Source organism: Amyelois transitella, chromosome 10 (genome assembly GCF_032362555.1).
Source record: "Amyelois transitella isolate CPQ chromosome 10, ilAmyTran1.1, whole genome shotgun sequence".
Classification (NCBI taxonomy): Eukaryota; Metazoa; Arthropoda; class Insecta; order Lepidoptera; family Pyralidae; genus Amyelois; species Amyelois transitella.
In genome coordinates this window covers 2360965-2380567 of record NC_083513.1, presented here as the reverse complement: position 1 = coordinate 2380567, position 19603 = coordinate 2360965, and the positions used below count along the sequence as shown (strand labels likewise).

The window sequence follows — 19603 nt, the reverse complement described above, 5'->3', positions numbered from 1 at the left end:
AACAGCAACCAGTATGTATGATCGCAATTTCTTTGTACTACATACATATGACAACAAAATTCTTGATAGTTCAGATAACTGACAGTGACAATTTATTCCGACGCTACAAACAAAATAACCTCAAAATTCTTGTTTTTCTTGGTTTTTTTTTTTATTTATTTCGCTGGCTTTATATATTTATTTTTCATTAACATTTTGTGGGTACTGTGTCGATGTTAAGTGTATATATAATTTTAACAAATGAGTTTTATAAGTTGCCATAACAATTTGTATGTGATTGTAGTAGTGCTTGGTTTTTTTATGATTTTACCATATTTGGTGATGTAAATCTTGTCTATATTATATTTATCGTTTATTTGCAAAAAGTGGTACATTTGTTTGCTTAAGTATTCATTCGATAAGTGAGAAAGTGGTAAACGTTTTTGTGTTGTAAAGGAAGCCTTGTCAAAGAGGTAAACATTTCAATTTTATACGATTGTAAACATTACTCTTTCTGCATACATAAATACCATCACGCCTGTCTCCCACTGGGGTAGGCGGAGCCTATGGATGGTTTTGAAAACTTTTTCTGTTTTTATTTTAAATGGTATTTTCATATTAAATAATGAATCACATACATACATGATACCCTTGGAGGTTACACAGAGCCAACTGTCTCGAAAATACTGACAAAATTCTATTCACTAGAAACAGATTGAGCTAGCCCCAGGTGATAGATAAAGGTTGCTACCTGTTTTTCCAAAAAAATAGAATTTGTTTATAAACCTTATCCTTGAATGACATTTACAATGTAGGAAATTGACCGACATGGAAAGCTTAACTAAAACCACATATTTATCTAAATATTTAATTTTTACAGGTAAGTATGAGAACCTCATATTTGGGGAGTATGCAAATTCAAGGATTTTGGTAAGTTTTGTTTGTTAAGTATTTAAGTTCATTTATTTTTAATAATATTCTCTTATCTTCAAGCTTATTTATTTACTTAGACATTATACAAAAAAAATAGGAAGTGTAATACTTCGTAAATAATTTACTATAATACATTTAACAACTATCACAAGCAATGATAGATTTTTATGTAATAAACTAGATCATATTTATTTGTGGTTTTATTTCAACTACTTAGTTAAATCTTTATTAAATCCACCTGTTTATTATTATTGTTTATACTTCTTTACTAATATTATAAAAAGGTTAGTTTTTGTTAGTTGGAATGTTTGAGGATCTTCCACATTATATTTTTATAAGCTGAAGTTAGAAAGTTAAAACTATTTTGAAACATGATGTATATCTATAGGTATTTTACCTTTTCAGCTTTCATTCTATTTCAGTAATATCTATAAAAGGTAAGAGACATGGAAAACTTGCAAAACCGTTCATCTTTGTGACCATACCATAATTTGCCAAATAATTATAAGTAAAGGCGGTAGCACACCAAAAGCAGGTCAGTAGGAGCGAAGTTTGAAAGCGAGCCTGCACCAAGTTGTACAACTCTTCAGAGTTGACACGCTTCGGCGCGACGGCAGAACAGTTTGAACGTGGGGCCGCGTTTCAATATTTTGATGTGATAAGTGCTTGTGTGACGACTTGTTACGCTACGCTTTCAAATTGCGCTGCTATGACCTGCTTTGGGTGACCTCGACCCTGAAACTCATTAAAATTGTTACATAGCGACAGAGCAGTTGGTATGCAGACTTTCTTCGCGCGTTTAGTAATAAGTTTGAAGCGATTCTTGTATTACAACTTGGGGCAGGCCTGCTATAAAAACTGCATTGCTTGTATTGCTTTTGGTGTGCTTGGGCCTTATAGCAAAATTGTGAAGGTTATGTAAAAGTGCTATAGTCACCACCCTCAATTGATTAATATCTGGGATCAAGTCTGTTTATTTTGTGTTCAACTACTATGGTACAGATTACCGAAAGTCTTTTATACTGAGACCATTGAAATATTAATGAGTTTTTATATTTTTTGGAATTTAATTTCAAAATTAAAATTTAAATGTTTATTCATTACATAGGACACTTCATATATCACTTAATAAGTGACATATCCTTTGGTTTCACAACATTGGTTATGGTTATGTTAACAAATAAATTACTTGAACTTAGTTTACTGCCGCTTCCAAAGCGTCAGTGCAAAAGCGGTAACAAACTTTCGTAGAATTGATCCCTTTTTAGTGTCTGATAGTGCAGCTTATTTATAGCATATTTCTTTAGGGATTCAAATGAAAGTAAACAATTTTTATACGTCTTATCGTTGAAAATACATTTTAAATTAATTTATTAGCCATGAGAAGAAAAGGCAAAATGTAAACTGATGTTGATAATTACTTTTGTTTTGAAACATATGCTATTTTTTCTTATTAATAGACAAGATATTGCCTTTATTTCAGTCCCTAAAGTAATAGACTATATTTGTTTTACACAATCAAATATTGTTCAAAGCTTAAATCGTTTTGTGGTCAAAAGTTTTTAATAGAAATTCTTTTACAGCTATGTTTCTATACACTCTGCGCGGTGCAAACGTTCTCATGGTCAACCATCAGATCTATAGAAAGCCGTGCAAGCCGACAAAAGTGGGCACACAGATCTGGTACTGCAACATGTATTCCAAAAACTGTACGGCAATCGTCCATACAGATTCCCACGACAAAATTGTTCTCATCAAAGGTATACACAACCATGGAATACCGACCGTAACCCATACACCTAGAGGTTTGATTATACATAAAGAGAAGAGTTAAATAGATTTAGAGTAAGTTCGGCGAATCCTTCCCAGAAAATAATAGCGCGCCTTAATATCATTAAAGTAATGAAAAAAAATATGTATATTATACAAATAACACAAACCGTAAGTCTGGAACCAAGTTCGAGACTTGTGTTACGAGATAATAACTCAACGAGATAATAAACATATATATTTAAGCTGGATCGTTCTTTAAGTCATGGTCACAAAAATGTGGACTAAGTTTTTAGTAAAAAGTGATTTTAAAATTTCGTGTTACTATTTATTAATAATACAGGTATTAAACATGCACGTAATATACCTATATATTTTCTCGGACGTTTCGTATCCTGTTACAATACATACGTGGTTACTAAGCGACTGAAAACCAGCGGGCTACTGCTCCGTTTGCACGGCAGAATATTCTTCTACCGCCAAGTTGTAAAAACGCCATCTACCGTCACAATACACACTAATAAAGTACGTATTCTGGAGCGTAGCCGTATTACGGTGACTATTAACCGACATTGAGAAATGAGATTGCAGTTTTGTAATCACTGGATTCCACGCTGAATATAACTTAAGTCCAGGGTTGAACTAGAGTTGGGACATTTTCCTATTTAAATGATTCTTGATACTAGTCATGAAGATTTTTAAAGCGCCCGACTATATGATATAAGTGATACCTATACTTCTATTTGTATGAATATTTGATTGTCAAACAAATATATGTCTATGACAAATCATACAGAGAAATAGCTATGATCTCAGTTTTTATAGTTTTGTTAGATTTACTTTTGTTTGCATTTTTATTTGGTCTATTTATTAAAATAAAACCTTAATTGTTTTGAAACCTGCATGGCCTAATTCAGATTCACATTTATTTAATGTATACTTAATGATTCGTATGGGTAGTTGATTCCTCTGTGAAATTATAAATAATTATTTATCAGCATGTGCACCTTTCCTCTAACTTTGCAACAAACACCTGAGTTGCGAATAAAAACAACAATTTCAACAAGCTATTTGTAAAAATTTAACAATTTGAATCTCTATTCCATCATTAGCGGCACGTAGCCATAGTACCTACTCTTAAAGACTGTTGGCTCTTTTTACCCCGTATGGGTTAAATACGTGATGTATATGTATCTTTTCATTAATGTAACAGTAATAATAAAAGTCTCCCTTATCCTTCTTTTAATAATACAGTACATTTTAATAATAACTAGACTCGGTTTTATTAATTACTATCTAACAATAAGTATTGTTTCCTCGTTTTAATAAACATTTATTATGTATGAAGATTTTTTTTTATTTTCACCTACCTTTCTTATTCAAGTATGTTTGTTCGATATTTGCTTCTAAGATTTTTTCTTAAGTTAAAAATGTTCAATAACAACAACCTGTATATTTATTTGTGACAGCTGCTCCCAAACGATTTCTAAAAACTCATAATTATTTCAGAAATACACTTCATCACATCGAAAAAAGGCCATAAATTGCTCGTCTTCGAACAGTACACTTACGCGCAAAACTGTAAAAGCAAAAACCGGATAAGTTGGGCTTGCTCCTCACGCTGTTCCCGAAAGTGCAATGCCCAGGTCGCCCTGACTAAAAATGGGGAGTTAGATGTCATCAATAGATCACATAGTCACCCACCTCCCATCTTCTACATCAACGATGAGGGAGAATATGTAAGAGTATCAGAGAAACAATATAATAGACTGATAAAGGAAGATACAGAAGATTATACGATCATAGAAGATCAGAACGAGATACTCGAAGAAGAAGATGTTCTTGACGAGAAGTTGTTGAAACAAATTTAATATACATAAGTAGATAACGGTTCTTGATATAGCAAATTCGGGTGTATTGATCATGTTTAAGTTAAGGTCTAGAATTAAATACGTTGAGTAATAAAAAGACTCTAGTAATTGGAGTACCAAAATTGTTTTAGTGAATCATATAATTTTCTGCTTTTAACTGTAGAGATTATGTTTAGAATTTAAATTTTGGATCAGCCACTGACCACGAATGAAAAATATTAGATTTAAAAAAATCCCGATATGCTTAATGAATTATGAAGATTAAGTAAGTTCTTAGTATTTTTGACACTTATAAATATGGCACATAGATTATTTTGACATCTTAAGTTTTTTCTTCTTTATGATTGCTGACACTGTAGACTAGAATTTTAATTTATTTTGTTAGTTTTAAACTGCTTTTATTAAGTATTCATTGTATAAATGTGTATAATTGTACATTTCCCTACTTGATGTTTTACGAATATACACACACAATTTTAAAATTATATATGGTTGTCTAATTCTGTCATAACTTTCTATTATGTTTCTCTTTTTAGGTATTTGTGTTAAACATGGAAAGATGCAAGAGAGAATTATTCTTAACTATTATTTTGACTTCTAAATATTAAAAACTCCATGCTTTTCCACAACATTTACGAATTCAAGGCATTCGGGTCATTACCGCAACATAAATTTAGAACTGAGAATTAAAAAAAAATATATTTTGCTTTCATTGCTTTACCACACATATACTGTCATGCATAAAAACATACCATAGACTGTTCATTTCATAGCTTGGCAAGACTGGATGGAAGCCTCATTTTGAAAAGTCTTTCACAACTTTTCAAATACGTGCTCGGTATTAATTAATGTATTTTACAGGTATTTTATTAAAATCAATACGAGGCGAACCAAAGCTCTTATTCCAGCGCCACACCTACAACAGGAGTTATTTCACGAAAAAAGCAACCAATATCAAATGGTATTGTTCATCAAGGAATTCTAGACGATGTAGAGTAAACATTGTAACAGATAATTATTATAAAGTTCTAAGTATATCCGGCGAGCACACGCATAACTCAAAGAAAATTGCTCCACTAAGTTATTTAGATATACCTATTAAATTCCCTAATAATTCACAGGCCGCCGTTTTATAAACGATTTGTTTTTTATATGTTCTGATTAATTTATGGTGCAATAAATTATTATTTAAAAGTTATTCATGGATAATATATATTATTTATATATTCGCGTATAAAAAGCCTATTTATCTTCACTACTTGCTTTAGAGCTTTTATTACCATGCTTTCATAACAGGTGTATTTTATTCAAACTTGTAAATTCAATATAATCTACATCGTACTACATATAATAAGCATTACCGGCTCAAAGTTTATTTTAAAACGTTCACTAAAGTTTAACTCGTATGAGGTTTTCGTTCGGCGCGTAAGCCAGGTAGGATTAATGACTATCCCGTTCGCGCGCGTAATGAATTTTCTATAAAATTTCATAAGTATAAACTGTCAAAACAAACATAGAAATAGCTTTTATCAACGAAAACGTACTGGGTCTAATGAGTCTCTTAATGATCGGATTGTAAAAAACGGCGGCAAGTATGATATAAAAGAAAAGAGTTTTATAAGATCTCGTACGAAACTTGACGACGAATTAATTAGTATTGTGTTAACTTCTAAAAGCTTAGTGTGGAAATTATCTGTACATGTCCCAGTTCTGGACATACATATCAAAAACCTACAAATGTTTTCATCAACACACCATCAGAATTTATTTACGGGTCGAGAGGTGAGCTTTGATCAAAATCTTTCATATTCGCCCATAGCTATTAACAATAATACTTCAGAAGCCTTTTTTGCCACTTAGTACTTACGGCTGACAGGATTGATGAAGGCCTGGACATGAATTTGTCATTCCAGTACCGAATAAAGGCACCGTGTACGAAGAGAGTACTGCCATGTATAGAAATATAATGTTGTTGTTGTTGTAAACAATTCTCAAAGGGAAGCTTTTTTATATGGTAACTGACGGTAAACGGAAGTCAGTGTCGTGCAATAAATTAACAAACAGTGTAAGATGTTACTTAAGAATATACTGATACTCATGATGAAGACTATGTTCCCAGTTAATCGGAAAGTGAGTCCGGTTATTACAAATACCCAGACTGTTATTGAATCTGAATATGACAATGTCCTAATTTTAAGCAACGAGTCCCATCAAAACGCATTAAGAACACACACAGATCATGGGTAGGCAAAGATACCGCATATTAGCGATTACTTTCTAAAATATAATGTACCGATATGGATATATTGTCCAAGCAATCGGTGTTATTATATTTATTGTTCGTGTCATATTAAAAATTTATTTGTAAGAATCTATAAACATGATGTAATAAATATATAATCAAATCAGTGTGTGTGTTCTTTCTTATTTGGCAATCATAACTTTTTTTAAATTAAAAATGTATATTACTGTAGTTATATAAAAAAATGCCTGCGGAATAAACATTTTCAAAAAAAATTATAGCTGAACTTAAAAAAAACATATTTTTATTTCAGATCCAGTGCTTCTGAAAATGAAGAAAGGCAGATATGTATTACTGTACAAAAGCCACAAATATTCTCGTAGTGCCAAGTCCAACAGGGGTACCGTGTGGAAATGTTCTGAGAGCAAATCAAAAGGCTGTAAGGCTAAGTTGCTCACTGATGATAATCTGAATGTTTTGGTTTCAAAGAAATATACAAACGAACATACTCACGGACGGACCAGCGTGGAAGGGAAACCCAAGCATGTTTATTTTACGACAAATTAAATAGATATATTTTTTTCTTTTTTACAGTATTTTTTTTAATTAGGTATATAGCAACACCAAGCTGCCATTTTCTGAATGTCTTAATTTGCCCAAGCGGGGTGCATAGATGTAAGTTACATTTTAAGTTTTTAATTAATAGTATCTACGAAATTTAAGCAAAATGTTAAAAAAATTATCACTCTTTTTTAAATAATTTTACGTACAATCATATTATTTTTTTTCTGTTTATGTTTTTGCCAAATCAAATAAAGTTTATTTAAGTATTGCTATAAGGGTTATGAGCAATTGTTTGCACACCTTGAAAGTATTTTAGTTAGTGTTAATATGTTTAAGAATAGGTACTTAATATGAAAGTTAGTTGGAGACCGGTATTTTTTTCTTATTTTAACCTGAATCATCCTACTGATATAAAACATATGTAGTTAATTGTTTTTAGTGAGTACCTACTACATAAGTGCATTACATAATTATTTTATTTTTACAAATTATATTTATAGTATAAAGATATTTCTAATCGTAGCAATTGCAACAAATTATATTTTTCTCATACATGTTATACTTATGTCAATTTCCACATAAATAATGCCCCATTTTAAGTTTTGTAAGACAAAATTACCTCATTAGGTAGTAAAATTAATATAGGTACTTATTAATTGTAAAATTAAGAAAAAAAAATTATGTTACGTATTTCGATTATTATATGTTTATAAGTCCTACTTTTGTTTTATTATAAATTTAAACTTGTTTTTAATTTAAGGTTTCATTCATTAGCAGATCCTGTGAAAGGAATATCACTCTTTAAAACCTTTTACTGCAAAAACCGTCAAAAGAGGTAATTTATTTGCATAAAATGCCTCACAGCTGGCAATATTGAAATGCTATCTTACAAAACCGACTCAGATCAGAATGGCAGGTCATTCCGAGATTTAGACTACATATATTCGAATAAATTACCAATTAATGCCCTTTTCACAGATAAACCGACAATAATAACAACTGCAAGAGGTCACAATCTACTGTTTTATAAACAATACACATACTGGCGGCACCACACGACATTAAATGCGATATGTTGGTACTGCTCATCAAACAGAAACCTCAACTGCAAAGCTAGGATCTACACAGACCACTACAATGCATTCCTCTATATAAAAAATTATCACTCACACATACCATTTGTTGATAACAATTTAACGGATATACATAATATACCTAGTTTTAATGAGAGTTAAAGGCGATACGGATTTTGCAAAAGAGGAAGTTAGAGCTTGGAGATCTTGCCAAAGACTGATGTAGGGCTTAAAAGGAGGACATGTTTATATCTGATCTATTTATTTATTTACTGGGATTGTGCCTATAGGTAATATTAATATTTATTTGAATAAGAAAAGAAGCAATTAAAAGGATAGATTATGAGAAAAAGCAAGGCTTTGATATACCATTAGTAAAACTTTACAAATTTATATAATGAATACAAATTCAAATCATTTAATATACCTCCGGGGAGCCCTTAACCTCTTGATTTCAGAATCAGCCGAAACCAAAGTTAAATTTATATAGCGGTAATCGTAATTGTATCTAATTGCAAGATATACATATACCACTTACACGATATTACAGTGAAAATCGTCACAGCCGTTGATGGGGCATCTCTCCTGATGCTGAACGGGTATTCTTTCAAGAACCCAGTGCCAGTGCCCGGTGGTGAGAGGTGGTACTGCTCAGGAAGGATCAAGTGGAGCTGCGATGTTTGTCTTCACGTCAACGATGATTATGAGCTTGTGTGTGTGTCACACCAACAACACACACATAGCCCGCCGGTGTATGATAGGAGGGATGATGGATTGTACATTGAAGCCACTTGAGCCAAAACCTGATTTGAAGAGGTAAAAATTAACATACAAACATGTAATATACTAGCTATTGGCCGAGAATTCGTTCGCCGTAAAAGTTCACTAACAATCTTTTAACACCTTTCTTTTTTTTTCGCAATAAAAAGTAGCATATGTTTGTCCTCGGGGCCAACTCTTTGTTCTTTCCATCAAAATCGGTTCAGTGTTTTCGGCGTGAAAGCGTAATAGGCGGACAGACGGTAACTTTCGCTTTATGCTATTAAGTATTAGTAGGGATTTGTGAATATTGTAATCCGTAAGATTTTGCGGGTAAAGTAGAGCTCTATTCATCTCAATTTTATATTAATTTTTTTATCTACTTGTTAATCTAAAGTTCAAATTTTTCTTTATGTGGTAGAAGTATTAAATATAAGTGTGAATATAAAGCCTATATATAAAGTGACGGTCGAGAAAATATGCAATTGCTGTCTTATTTTTGCTGAGTATAAAATAGTGTGAAAAATTTTGTGAATTAAATGTTTACTAAAAAAAACTAAAATGCTCAAATGTTGTATCTGAAAAATGTTTCTTATTTATTAATGTAAGTTAATTTTATATTAAATCTAAGTATTTTAATGAGTATCTACATTACATAGTATACTTATTGTAACAATATTTTAAATGTGTGTCGATTTAATTTACTATTTGTACCTACATGGTGGTATTTGTTTTAAAACAATATGGACTTACGTATATAAGTTTTGTTTGATTAAAAATCGTTGGTTTACCTAATTCGATTTTCTTATTTTGACTGTTTTAATTTATTTGTAGGCTTGCTCTTTTTTTTAATATTTAAAAAAAATCTTAGATTACCGACATTTTCCGTTGATATAATATTAATATTACATGATCTCTTGCATCGATACCTAATTATGAGTAAGACCAAAATTATACAGGGTAATTAAGTGTTAAATATTTATTTAGTTGTAATTTCAGGTTTTCCTATAAAGAGATAGTATTTTAGTGAAACCTTTTGTCGTCAAACGATAATGTTTAAGTCCACGTGCATCTATTAATATAGGTACTTATTCTCTTACGTATGCTATATTTCCACCCCAAAGAAGAGTATACAGCTTATTTGATAAATTCCGTTGACAAATTCCAATAACCTAGTGACATTGGCTAAGTGTATCTTTTTCTAACCTATGTCTTATTTTTTTAAAGAGCTTTTATGTATAAAATCGTTTCCTTTTTTTCAGTGATTTATTAGAATGCGCTTTTTTATAAATTAAAGATTTGTTGCGCCGACCACGCGACGTCATATTTCGACCAGATTTTTGTTACCGCTTTTTACTTACGGTAAGGTAATTAAATAAAAAAATTAATCGTTTAAGTAAGTTTAAGTGTAAGTTTAAGTTTAAGTAAACGGGGTCTTTTATAAATCACAACATCAATGATCTGCTATGACGTCACGGTACGAAAACTAAAAGATTTTTAATCACTGAAAAAGATTAACGTTTTACTTGTTATAAAGTTAAACTTTTGAAGAAAATGGAAAATACAAAGGTTAGGAAAACTTTACTTAGCCATTTGCTAGAGTACCTATTTAAATTCCTTGAGCTTACAGCTATAATTGTAGGAATTGTCTTCATTCATATGTCGACTCCATTGCTGGACACAAAAACTTAATAAAAAAGTATTATTAACCAAAAACAATAAATGATATATTTCTTTTTATTCATATTAGGTCTAAGAACAACATTAACTATAAATCATAATTATACATTAAATTTGTAAATTAATACATGTTACTGGCTGACCTGTATTGATGTTTAAAATAAATATATTTTATAGTAATATCGTATTTTATTATTACGAGGTTCGTATTTATTTTATCTCTTACAGGGCTGACAGCGCTGACAATGGCTAAAAGGACCGGAGCCACGTTCAGCTACAGCTGAATGCCTCAATGATGGAACTGAGATTCAAATAGTGACAGATTACTAGCTCATCTAAGAGAAGAAGTTTATACCCTTGATTGATTTATGATTATCGTTCTGGTTAATAGGAATGATGACAATTTTTTTTTTGTTTTGTCGTTAATTTAGTTTCTCAACAACTATAATTGGTCAAATAATGGAATCAATAAACTACCTGAGATGTAAGAGTTATTCACACCAGGCACAATAATTTTTTATATGGACTTTCCCATCGCACATTGAAAGAATATAAAACATTTAGGGCGTCAAAATTAAATCTAAAAATTCGCGAAACGTATTTATGTATATTCAATCATGTTATTAAATTAAGACCTTGTCATCATCCCTATTAAGGCAATAGGATTTGTGTAAATCAAAGTCATCATTTGTTCCAGAAATGACATACAGCACCATACCTTCAGCGACCGGGAGGCGGTCGCTGATACGATTCAGGAACTTTACGTTTTCTCAAATCAACAAAGACGTTAGGTATTGGTACTGTGACGAAAAATTTAGGTTTAAGTGTCCAGCAAAAATGAGGTTAAGCAGTGAGGGGGGAAAGATAATCTCTTTCGATGATGCTCACAATCATGAGCCACCAAAGTATTTCATGACACGATTGGGACATTATATAAAAATTAAATAAATTTTACGTGCGGATATAGCAGAGCGTATTAGTTTCCTGTCAATGTTTCCATTACTGCAGATAAAGATGTGAACAGCTTCATAGAAATTCGTTGGACACTAACTTTCCCAGCTGTTAGGTTATTGCAAACTGCCTTAGAGATACCATGTTGGGTGATGTGTCATAACCTGAAGTTTCACGTTGATTTAAGGCAATTTTTAGAATTGTATTATTCTGTTATCAAGAAATAAAGTTTTTGTTTTTTTTTTCAATTATTTAACTAATTTGAAAGTATTAGAATAAAAAGAAGATATGGAAAATAAAAAAATATCTATTGGAAATAGTGTTAAGTGAAAAAGATCTGTGAACATCCCAAATATATGTTCCTAGTTCAAGTAATTGCAGTAGTAGATTTAGTTATGCTTTAAAAATGCCAATTTCAAAAAGTAGTTAAAGTAAAAACAGAAAAAAATTAACTAATCGCAGAACATATTTTTTATAGAAATAGAATTCTCTATTTGTAGATACATTGTTTCAATAGAGTAGATTAGTTGTATGTAGAGTAGATATATGTTGTTGTATTTGCGCTGAAATAGATCTCAAATATACAGTTAAATATAAGATTCATACATTTTTTTTAATTTATTCAGTTACAGTAATCACGCTGTCTGATGGAAAAACTATGCTTATCGTCAATGGTTATACCTTTAAAAAAGAAAAGACATTCGAAAATAGAACAAAATGGCGATGTAACGAGCCGAATCGAACTAAGTGTACTGTTTTTGCCCTTTTAAATGATCATTTCCAAGTGATATATTTTAGAAATAATCATAACCATGAGCCTATACTCTGTCGTACTTTCCAAAATCGAATAATGTAAGGGTCAATTATTAGTATGCCTTATTTAGTTATCACTTAAAAAATACCAATTGCGTGGTTAATCGTTGATTGCTTTTAATTCAATTTTCTTTTCAATACACACTTGATTTAATTTAGTTTATTTTAACGTTTTGTTGTAATACGTTTGTGATTTAATTGTATGCTTATTTCGTGATTGTCCCACCTTACATTTTAGTTACTTGTAACGCAATTAAATGTTTTTATGTTTATTAATTTACTTTTATTACTTCAGTTATTACTTTGGTTTTATTTTTTAATTACTTTTTTTTATCAGTATCTATTATTTTTAAATCAATGCCTACGATTTCATTGGTTTATCACCAATGAAATCGCTCCAACACAAATATCTGACATAGTCGTATTGGTTACAGATGATGATGAAGAAAGAACTACGGAGGAACTTTTGGAGTTACTTAAAGAACAAGATGCATATGACGCAGAAGAAGAAGAAGAAAATAACAGTGAGGAGGGAGTAGCGATGTTTGTCCAATCAAGGAAGGGGCGAACTATCTTACAATACAATGGTCACAGATATAGAAAGACGTATAGATCGAAACATGGCATTAGGTGGGTCTGTTCTGTAAACAAGCAGTGTTGTGCATTCGTGTATCTGAATGATAATGATGAGATCATAATGGCCAATCAAGAACACAACCACACACCAACAAGGGTGGAAACTATTGATGAAGATCAAAATGGTAAGTTTAAATAGCATTTTGTTGATTAATTTTTTATGACTAGCATTATGCGGCATTGATTCAGGCCTTTCTTAGTACAATGAAATATAGGGTGTGAGCCAATGGCGTTAGGAGAATCTCATGTTTCATTTATTTACCCGTACTGTCACGGCGCGGGAAAAAGCGGTAGACGCACACTTTGTTCTTCGCTCTCAAGTCGACGTACATAAAATTACACCTTTTTCCCAGAGGAGAAGGTAGAGACTACATATTTCCACTTGCCACGATCTCTGCATATTTCCTTCGCTTCATCCACATTCATAACTCTCCTCAGGGGGTTTCGTTTACTCTTGACCTTTGCCAGGACGTCCTTAATTTGATCAAGATACTCTCAAATCAACCATGACGTTAATTTTCTTTACAGACACAGCGATCGTAATAACGTCTCGTAAAGGTCGTGAAATGCTGCTCTTTCGACATTACACATACAGGAAGCAATACCACAAAGGGAACAAGGCCAGATGGGTCTGTTCTACTATGAAGAACTGTCGTGGCTGCGTGTTCACGGACGGCGAGAATTTTATCACGTCCACCTTTGAGGAGCATCGCCACTCACCTCCTAAGTATTATCTTAAGCAAGAGAATGTTCTGGAGGCACTAAGGGAGCCCCTCACTCAGGAATGTGACTAAAGATTTATTTTTAATTTGTTACTTAATGTGTAATGCGATTTTCAGTCTATTTCTGTAGGTAATGCAATAAAGATAAACAATCCTGATGCGTCTTTTTGTTGATAAAAATGTACATTTCTAAAATAAACTATAATTAATAGTAGAAGTAGTAGAGTAATAAGTAGTAAGTATAGCAGAGAAAAGTAATTCTATATAACTTATCTTCTTTCTGTTTCGTCACATGGCTTTTAATTATTTTTAATAAGTATTTTTCAACAAAAGACGTGTCAGGATTGTTTACCTTTATTTCAGTACATAAAGTAATGGACTACTCGTATATCAACTTGGATCTTGAAGTTTAATTGAAATAAAAATACATGTGAAAATGTAATAGTTAATTAATTAGTAGTTTCGAAATCTTTTAATGACAAACATAGTTTTTAATATTCTGTCTACATAAATAATGAATTGAATATTAATTTTGTTTTTGTTTTTTTACTTTGATGTTCAACTTGACGCAATTTTAGGGTGTCCGATCATTTGACAAAAAACAAATAACAAATTTTCATTTGAAAAATAACGTTTGACAAAATTATACTTGGCAAATTTATTATTTTACAAACGATTGTTTAATGAACTACTCATTAGACAATATGTTATTTATAAAATAATAATATGCTAAAACATTATTTTACAAATTGATTATTTGTTTAAACATGTTAGTTGGCAAAACAACGTAAAGCATAAACAACATTTGACAAAATGTAACGAATATTTTACTTTAAGCACGAAATCATATAATATGTGTAGGGTAAACTGAAATGGCTGGTTAGGTTAGATTAGAACTTCGACCACAACGAACCGAACCGAATTCTACTTATTTCTATATAATAAATCAGTTTGTGATGGCGTCATCATGCGACCGAAGCTCGAATGTGTTTTATTTCATAAATTCCTATATGAAACAAGTATTGGTTAGAAAATGTTTATTTTTTAAAACTAATGAATGATTTATTTTCTAACTTTTTGTACAGTCACCAATTTGGCAAACGAATTATTTCCTCATGTGATGACTTTTAAAATAATATTTTAACAAATTAATAATTTTCCAAGTAAAACATTTGCGAAACCTGTATTATATCAAATGATTGTTTTTAAAGTAATATGTTTGGGATATGAAAGTTTGTCAAATGATAAGTTTTTCAAACGTTGTTTGTAAAATGATATTTTGTCACGTTTTTTGTTAAACAATAGTAAACCCAGTTTTGGTTTTCTCAGCTGCGAATTTTTATAACTAAAATTTAGCTATCTTATAAATGCATATTTAAGTTGAAAGATTTTCATTATCTCCTATATTTCCGATAGGAATGCTTGTTTTCACGCTGTAAAAAAAACTAACCCAAATTTCAAATTACCTCCATACCAAATTTTATTCAAATTGGTTTAGCAGTTTAGCAGTTTTTATTAAACGGTTTTATTTAGCTTGTAGCGGGAGCGATGATTCGGCTCGACCGCCACCAAAGGGAAGATCTTCCGCCAGGCTAGGTGTTATGCCTGGGGAACCGCGGCTCCGACGATGTTGTGTCGGAGGTTGTATATATAGCTCCAATCCGTGAAATCTCTGAAATCGCGATTTGGGTTCTTCGCTGCTATTGGCTGAGCGCGTCGATTTCTTCGAGATGATTGACAGTAGTTGTTTGATTGGATGTTGTGGACGAGTGGCGTAGAGATGGCGCCACAAGCTCACCCCGTTTGTTTTATTTATTCTTGGGTCAAATTTAGTAATTCAAATTTCACCCTCTTCCTGTCAACCGATTAATCTGAAATTTTGTATACACTTTGGATTTTGGTGACAATATAATTATGTTTACTCATTATCATTATAAATTCAAGATGGCCGCCGTTACAAAATGGCGGATAATTTAGGTTTCATTAATCCCATCAATATGGGTATCAAATGAAAGGGCTCAACAAGCAGAATACAATATACTATAAAAAATTGAAATCCAAGATGGCGGCCTCTACAAAATGGCGGATAACTTAGGTTTTATCAATCCCATCAACATGGGTATCAAATGAAAGGTCTCAACAAGTAGAATACAATTTACTATTCAAAATTAAAATCTAAGCAGTGGGATAAAATGTAGCCTATGTTACTCCTGAAGGTTAAGTCTATCCCTGTGCCAAATTTCATTCAAATCGGTCCAGTAGTTTTTGAGTTTATTCGTTACAAAAACAAATAAAAATAGGTAAAAAAACTTTTTAAGTTAAACGGTTTTATGTTAAACATACATTGCAATGTTTAATATAAATGTACTAAAAACCAAAAAATAATAAAATAGATACAGTCGTGGGAATTATAAACATATGCATAGACTAGACTAAAATAAAACCGTGGGGCACGTCAATTGTCTACAATCGTTGATTAAAATGTTTGTTTTGTAATGTTACACTATAATTAGGCAGTTGTTCAACCGACAACGATGGACGTGTGATAAGAAGGGCTAGAATGTGGAAACAAGTTAGCAAGCTCGATTAAGCGAGTTTTACGGTTTCATAATGTTGAGCGAGTAGTACTTTTATCATAAGTTTTGTCGATTAAAGACAAACTACGAGCAGTGAAACGATTCCTCGCTAGCCAGCAAAATAGTAAGTAATTTGCGCACCGTCTGCGGGCCAACTGCCTAACGACGAATTAAACGATTCTTCTATCGCACATTAAGTCTATAATTTGTAGACAATTGACGTGCCCCACGGTTTTATTTTAGTCTAGTCTATGCATATGTTTATAATTCCCACGACTGTATCTATTTTATTATTTTTTGGTTTTTAGTACATTTATATTAAACATTGCAATGTATGTTTAACATAAAACCGTTTAACTTAAAAAGTTTTTTTACCTATTTTTTTTATTTATAACTACCTAGGTTTTGAGGGGCTTCGTTCCAGTGAAACTTTTGGAAAGGAGTTAAGATACAGTTGAAGATCTTATCTCAATAACAAATATCATCGAAGTACGGTTAGGATCAGTTGAGTTTATTCGTTACAAGCTAAATTATTTTTGTCTCTTCTTAATTCATTCGTCAAATTTAAAAGAGGCAATATTCATATCAAATACAAAGGCTTCAGATATAGGAAAATAAATAAAACGAAAATTGGCATGAGATGGGTCTGCTCAAGTAATAAAAATTGTGGAGCATTCTTGTACCTCGATAATGATGATGAAATCAGAAGGTACATCTTGAACATAATCACAAGAAAAATAGAAAAAATGAAAATTTGATTTAGTCGTAGAAGGTGAGTACCTATAAATATATGGTATTTTAATTGTAACGATATTAAGAAAATAAATTCATTCAACGATATCAAGCCACAAACTTTATGTACTCACAGGTCCCGGGTTCAAACCCTAGACAGGTCATGAGAAAAGATCCATTACAAGATTATAACACATACTTAGTATCGTTGAGTTAGTATCCAATAACACAAGTCTCAAATTTACTATTGAGGGAAGCTCAATCTGTGAGAAGCCCAATCTGTGAGATATTTACCGTATGTATTTTTTTTATCTATCGTTACAGTTAAACCAAAAAGACTTACATCGCGTAAGGGCAAAGAACTTCTACTTTACCAGGGATATAGGTACATTTCGCTGTAGGATATATTCTCAATCTCGACCCAAGGGTTCAACCCGCAAATGGCTGTGCTCCACATCGAAAACCTGTAATGCTGCAATAATAACAAATAATGAAAATGAAATCGTCTATTTCGTAAACCGAGTAAACGTCATCGTTACCACTGTCTTGGTGTGCTTTCATGAGCACAGCAATGGTAACGACGTACAGTCAACAGTATATCACCGCTTCCATAGAGTTCTATGCAGTGTGGGTAAATATATATGCAGTTGACTGTACTAAGATTTATAATCTGCGCGGTTAGTAACTGGCACTTTGTGATAGCTTCTTATGTTTTTAATTCTACTTGGTGTAAAACAAATTTCTTTCATATTTTTTTACAATAGAAGATAATGAAATAATAAAAAACTGGTTGACTAATCAAGCTGACTTTTACAAACTATAAAAAAAAATCCTCATCACCATTATATTTTACATAAGTTTTAATATTTGTTTTTGCATTTATTAAGACAGATTTAACCCTTTTTTTCAGTAGCAGTTGAACTGTTATCAAAACGCGGTCGGCCTCTGCTACTCTATAAAGGGTACACCTACTCCAAATACCCCTGTCCCTTAAAACAAGGATGGAGATGGTACTGTTCTAAGGTTAAGAACTGTCGCGCGTACATCGTGACGTCCAATGAGAATATAGTGATGATGTCTTCAGGGATTCACATTCATGGACCAGCCGACACTAATTTATTGCTATTGTGCAATGGGTATTCATCGTCTTACTATTAGGCGCCACGAATTCAAATGCAAAATATTTATCCATTATGTTTATGTATTATGATTAATATGGGACATTTCAAACATCATTTAATACTTGTCATGTATCTTAGTTTTACAACATTGCCAACGTAGATTTTGAATAAAATACTTCCAATTTAGTTTACCGCTTCTAAAGCGTTTTTCTAGACTAGTCATTCTTCCATTCTCATCATCATTATATCAGGTCATTTTTTACACAGATATGACGTAAAGGTCAAAACACTAAACGGCTTAACTGAGTTGAATGAAAAACGCTTCTGTTTTATTCATACATAGAACTGATGGCAGCAGTATTACCTGATCGTCAGTATAGAGAAGACATTTGACGAGTAACTAATTCATCCTTAATCCATAAAAAATATGTTGAACTGCCACGGTGACGCAACATAACATTGTCTAATGCCTTTCTCAATTTTAAACCTCTCAGTGTGCGCCCCGTATCTTCATGGATAGTTTAATAAATTTATCTATAATACCTTTGATTTAAGATTTATCGTGGTTCTAAGTTATCAAATTACCTAGTAAGTTGTTTTTGATTTTATTTGTGTAGGTACAAGGTATGTAAGTACTAACAAAAAAGAAATACAAATAATGATCTATATTATTACTATAAATGGATATTTTTTCTTCTATTTTACGAAAATATATCACACTATTCAAAATTAAATCAAATAGATATACCCATATTAAAGTTAAAGATTTATATACAGTAGTTTAAGCAGTGCCTTTTTGTTATTAATAAGACCTACTTTTAAGTTTAAGAAAAATAATTATGTTCAAGTTTATCAATTTTAATTGTAAGATTTATATTTTAATAGAAGATAATTTTCTCATTATTTCCGTAGGTATAGATACCTATCAAACTTCATATTTTTTGTTATGTATTGTTTACGTTATGTATATGCTATTCTGCGGTATACCTATTTGTAAAAATGTGATATACTTAAAATCTTTATTAAAAACTTATTAATAGCATTTATTTTTTGTATTTATTATATTTAACGTGGTTATGATCTTTTGTGGAACACCCAAAACTCACAGAATTGTTATATTGTCTCAGTGATCGTCAAGGATAAGTTCACATAGAAACGAGACGACGCTGTACACACATTTT

General features: G+C 31.5%; 1 protein-coding gene across 10 annotated transcripts; it reads left to right on the top strand.

Moving 5' to 3' along the window:
- The first annotated feature begins 96 nt into the window (after positions 1-96).
- Positions 97-18336, top strand: LOC106130133 (uncharacterized). Of its 10 annotated transcripts, XR_009657015.1 has the most exons (5): positions 97-452; positions 860-9248; positions 11569-11662; positions 13070-13396; positions 13800-13939. XR_009657015.1 is itself a non-coding variant. In XM_013328902.2 (2 exons), exons 1-2 carry the CDS (start codon positions 12901-12903, stop codon positions 14063-14065), a joined length of 762 nt encoding a protein of 253 aa, XP_013184356.2. In that variant the 5' UTR covers positions 11569-12900; the 3' UTR covers positions 14066-18336. The 10 variants fall into 10 exon arrangements, 1 of the variants encoding a protein (XP_013184356.2); XR_009657014.1 differs by having other exon boundaries at positions 860-5543; positions 7109-13396; XR_009657012.1 differs by having other exon boundaries at positions 860-8722; positions 8983-13396.
- The last annotated feature ends 1267 nt before the right edge of the window (positions 18337-19603 follow it).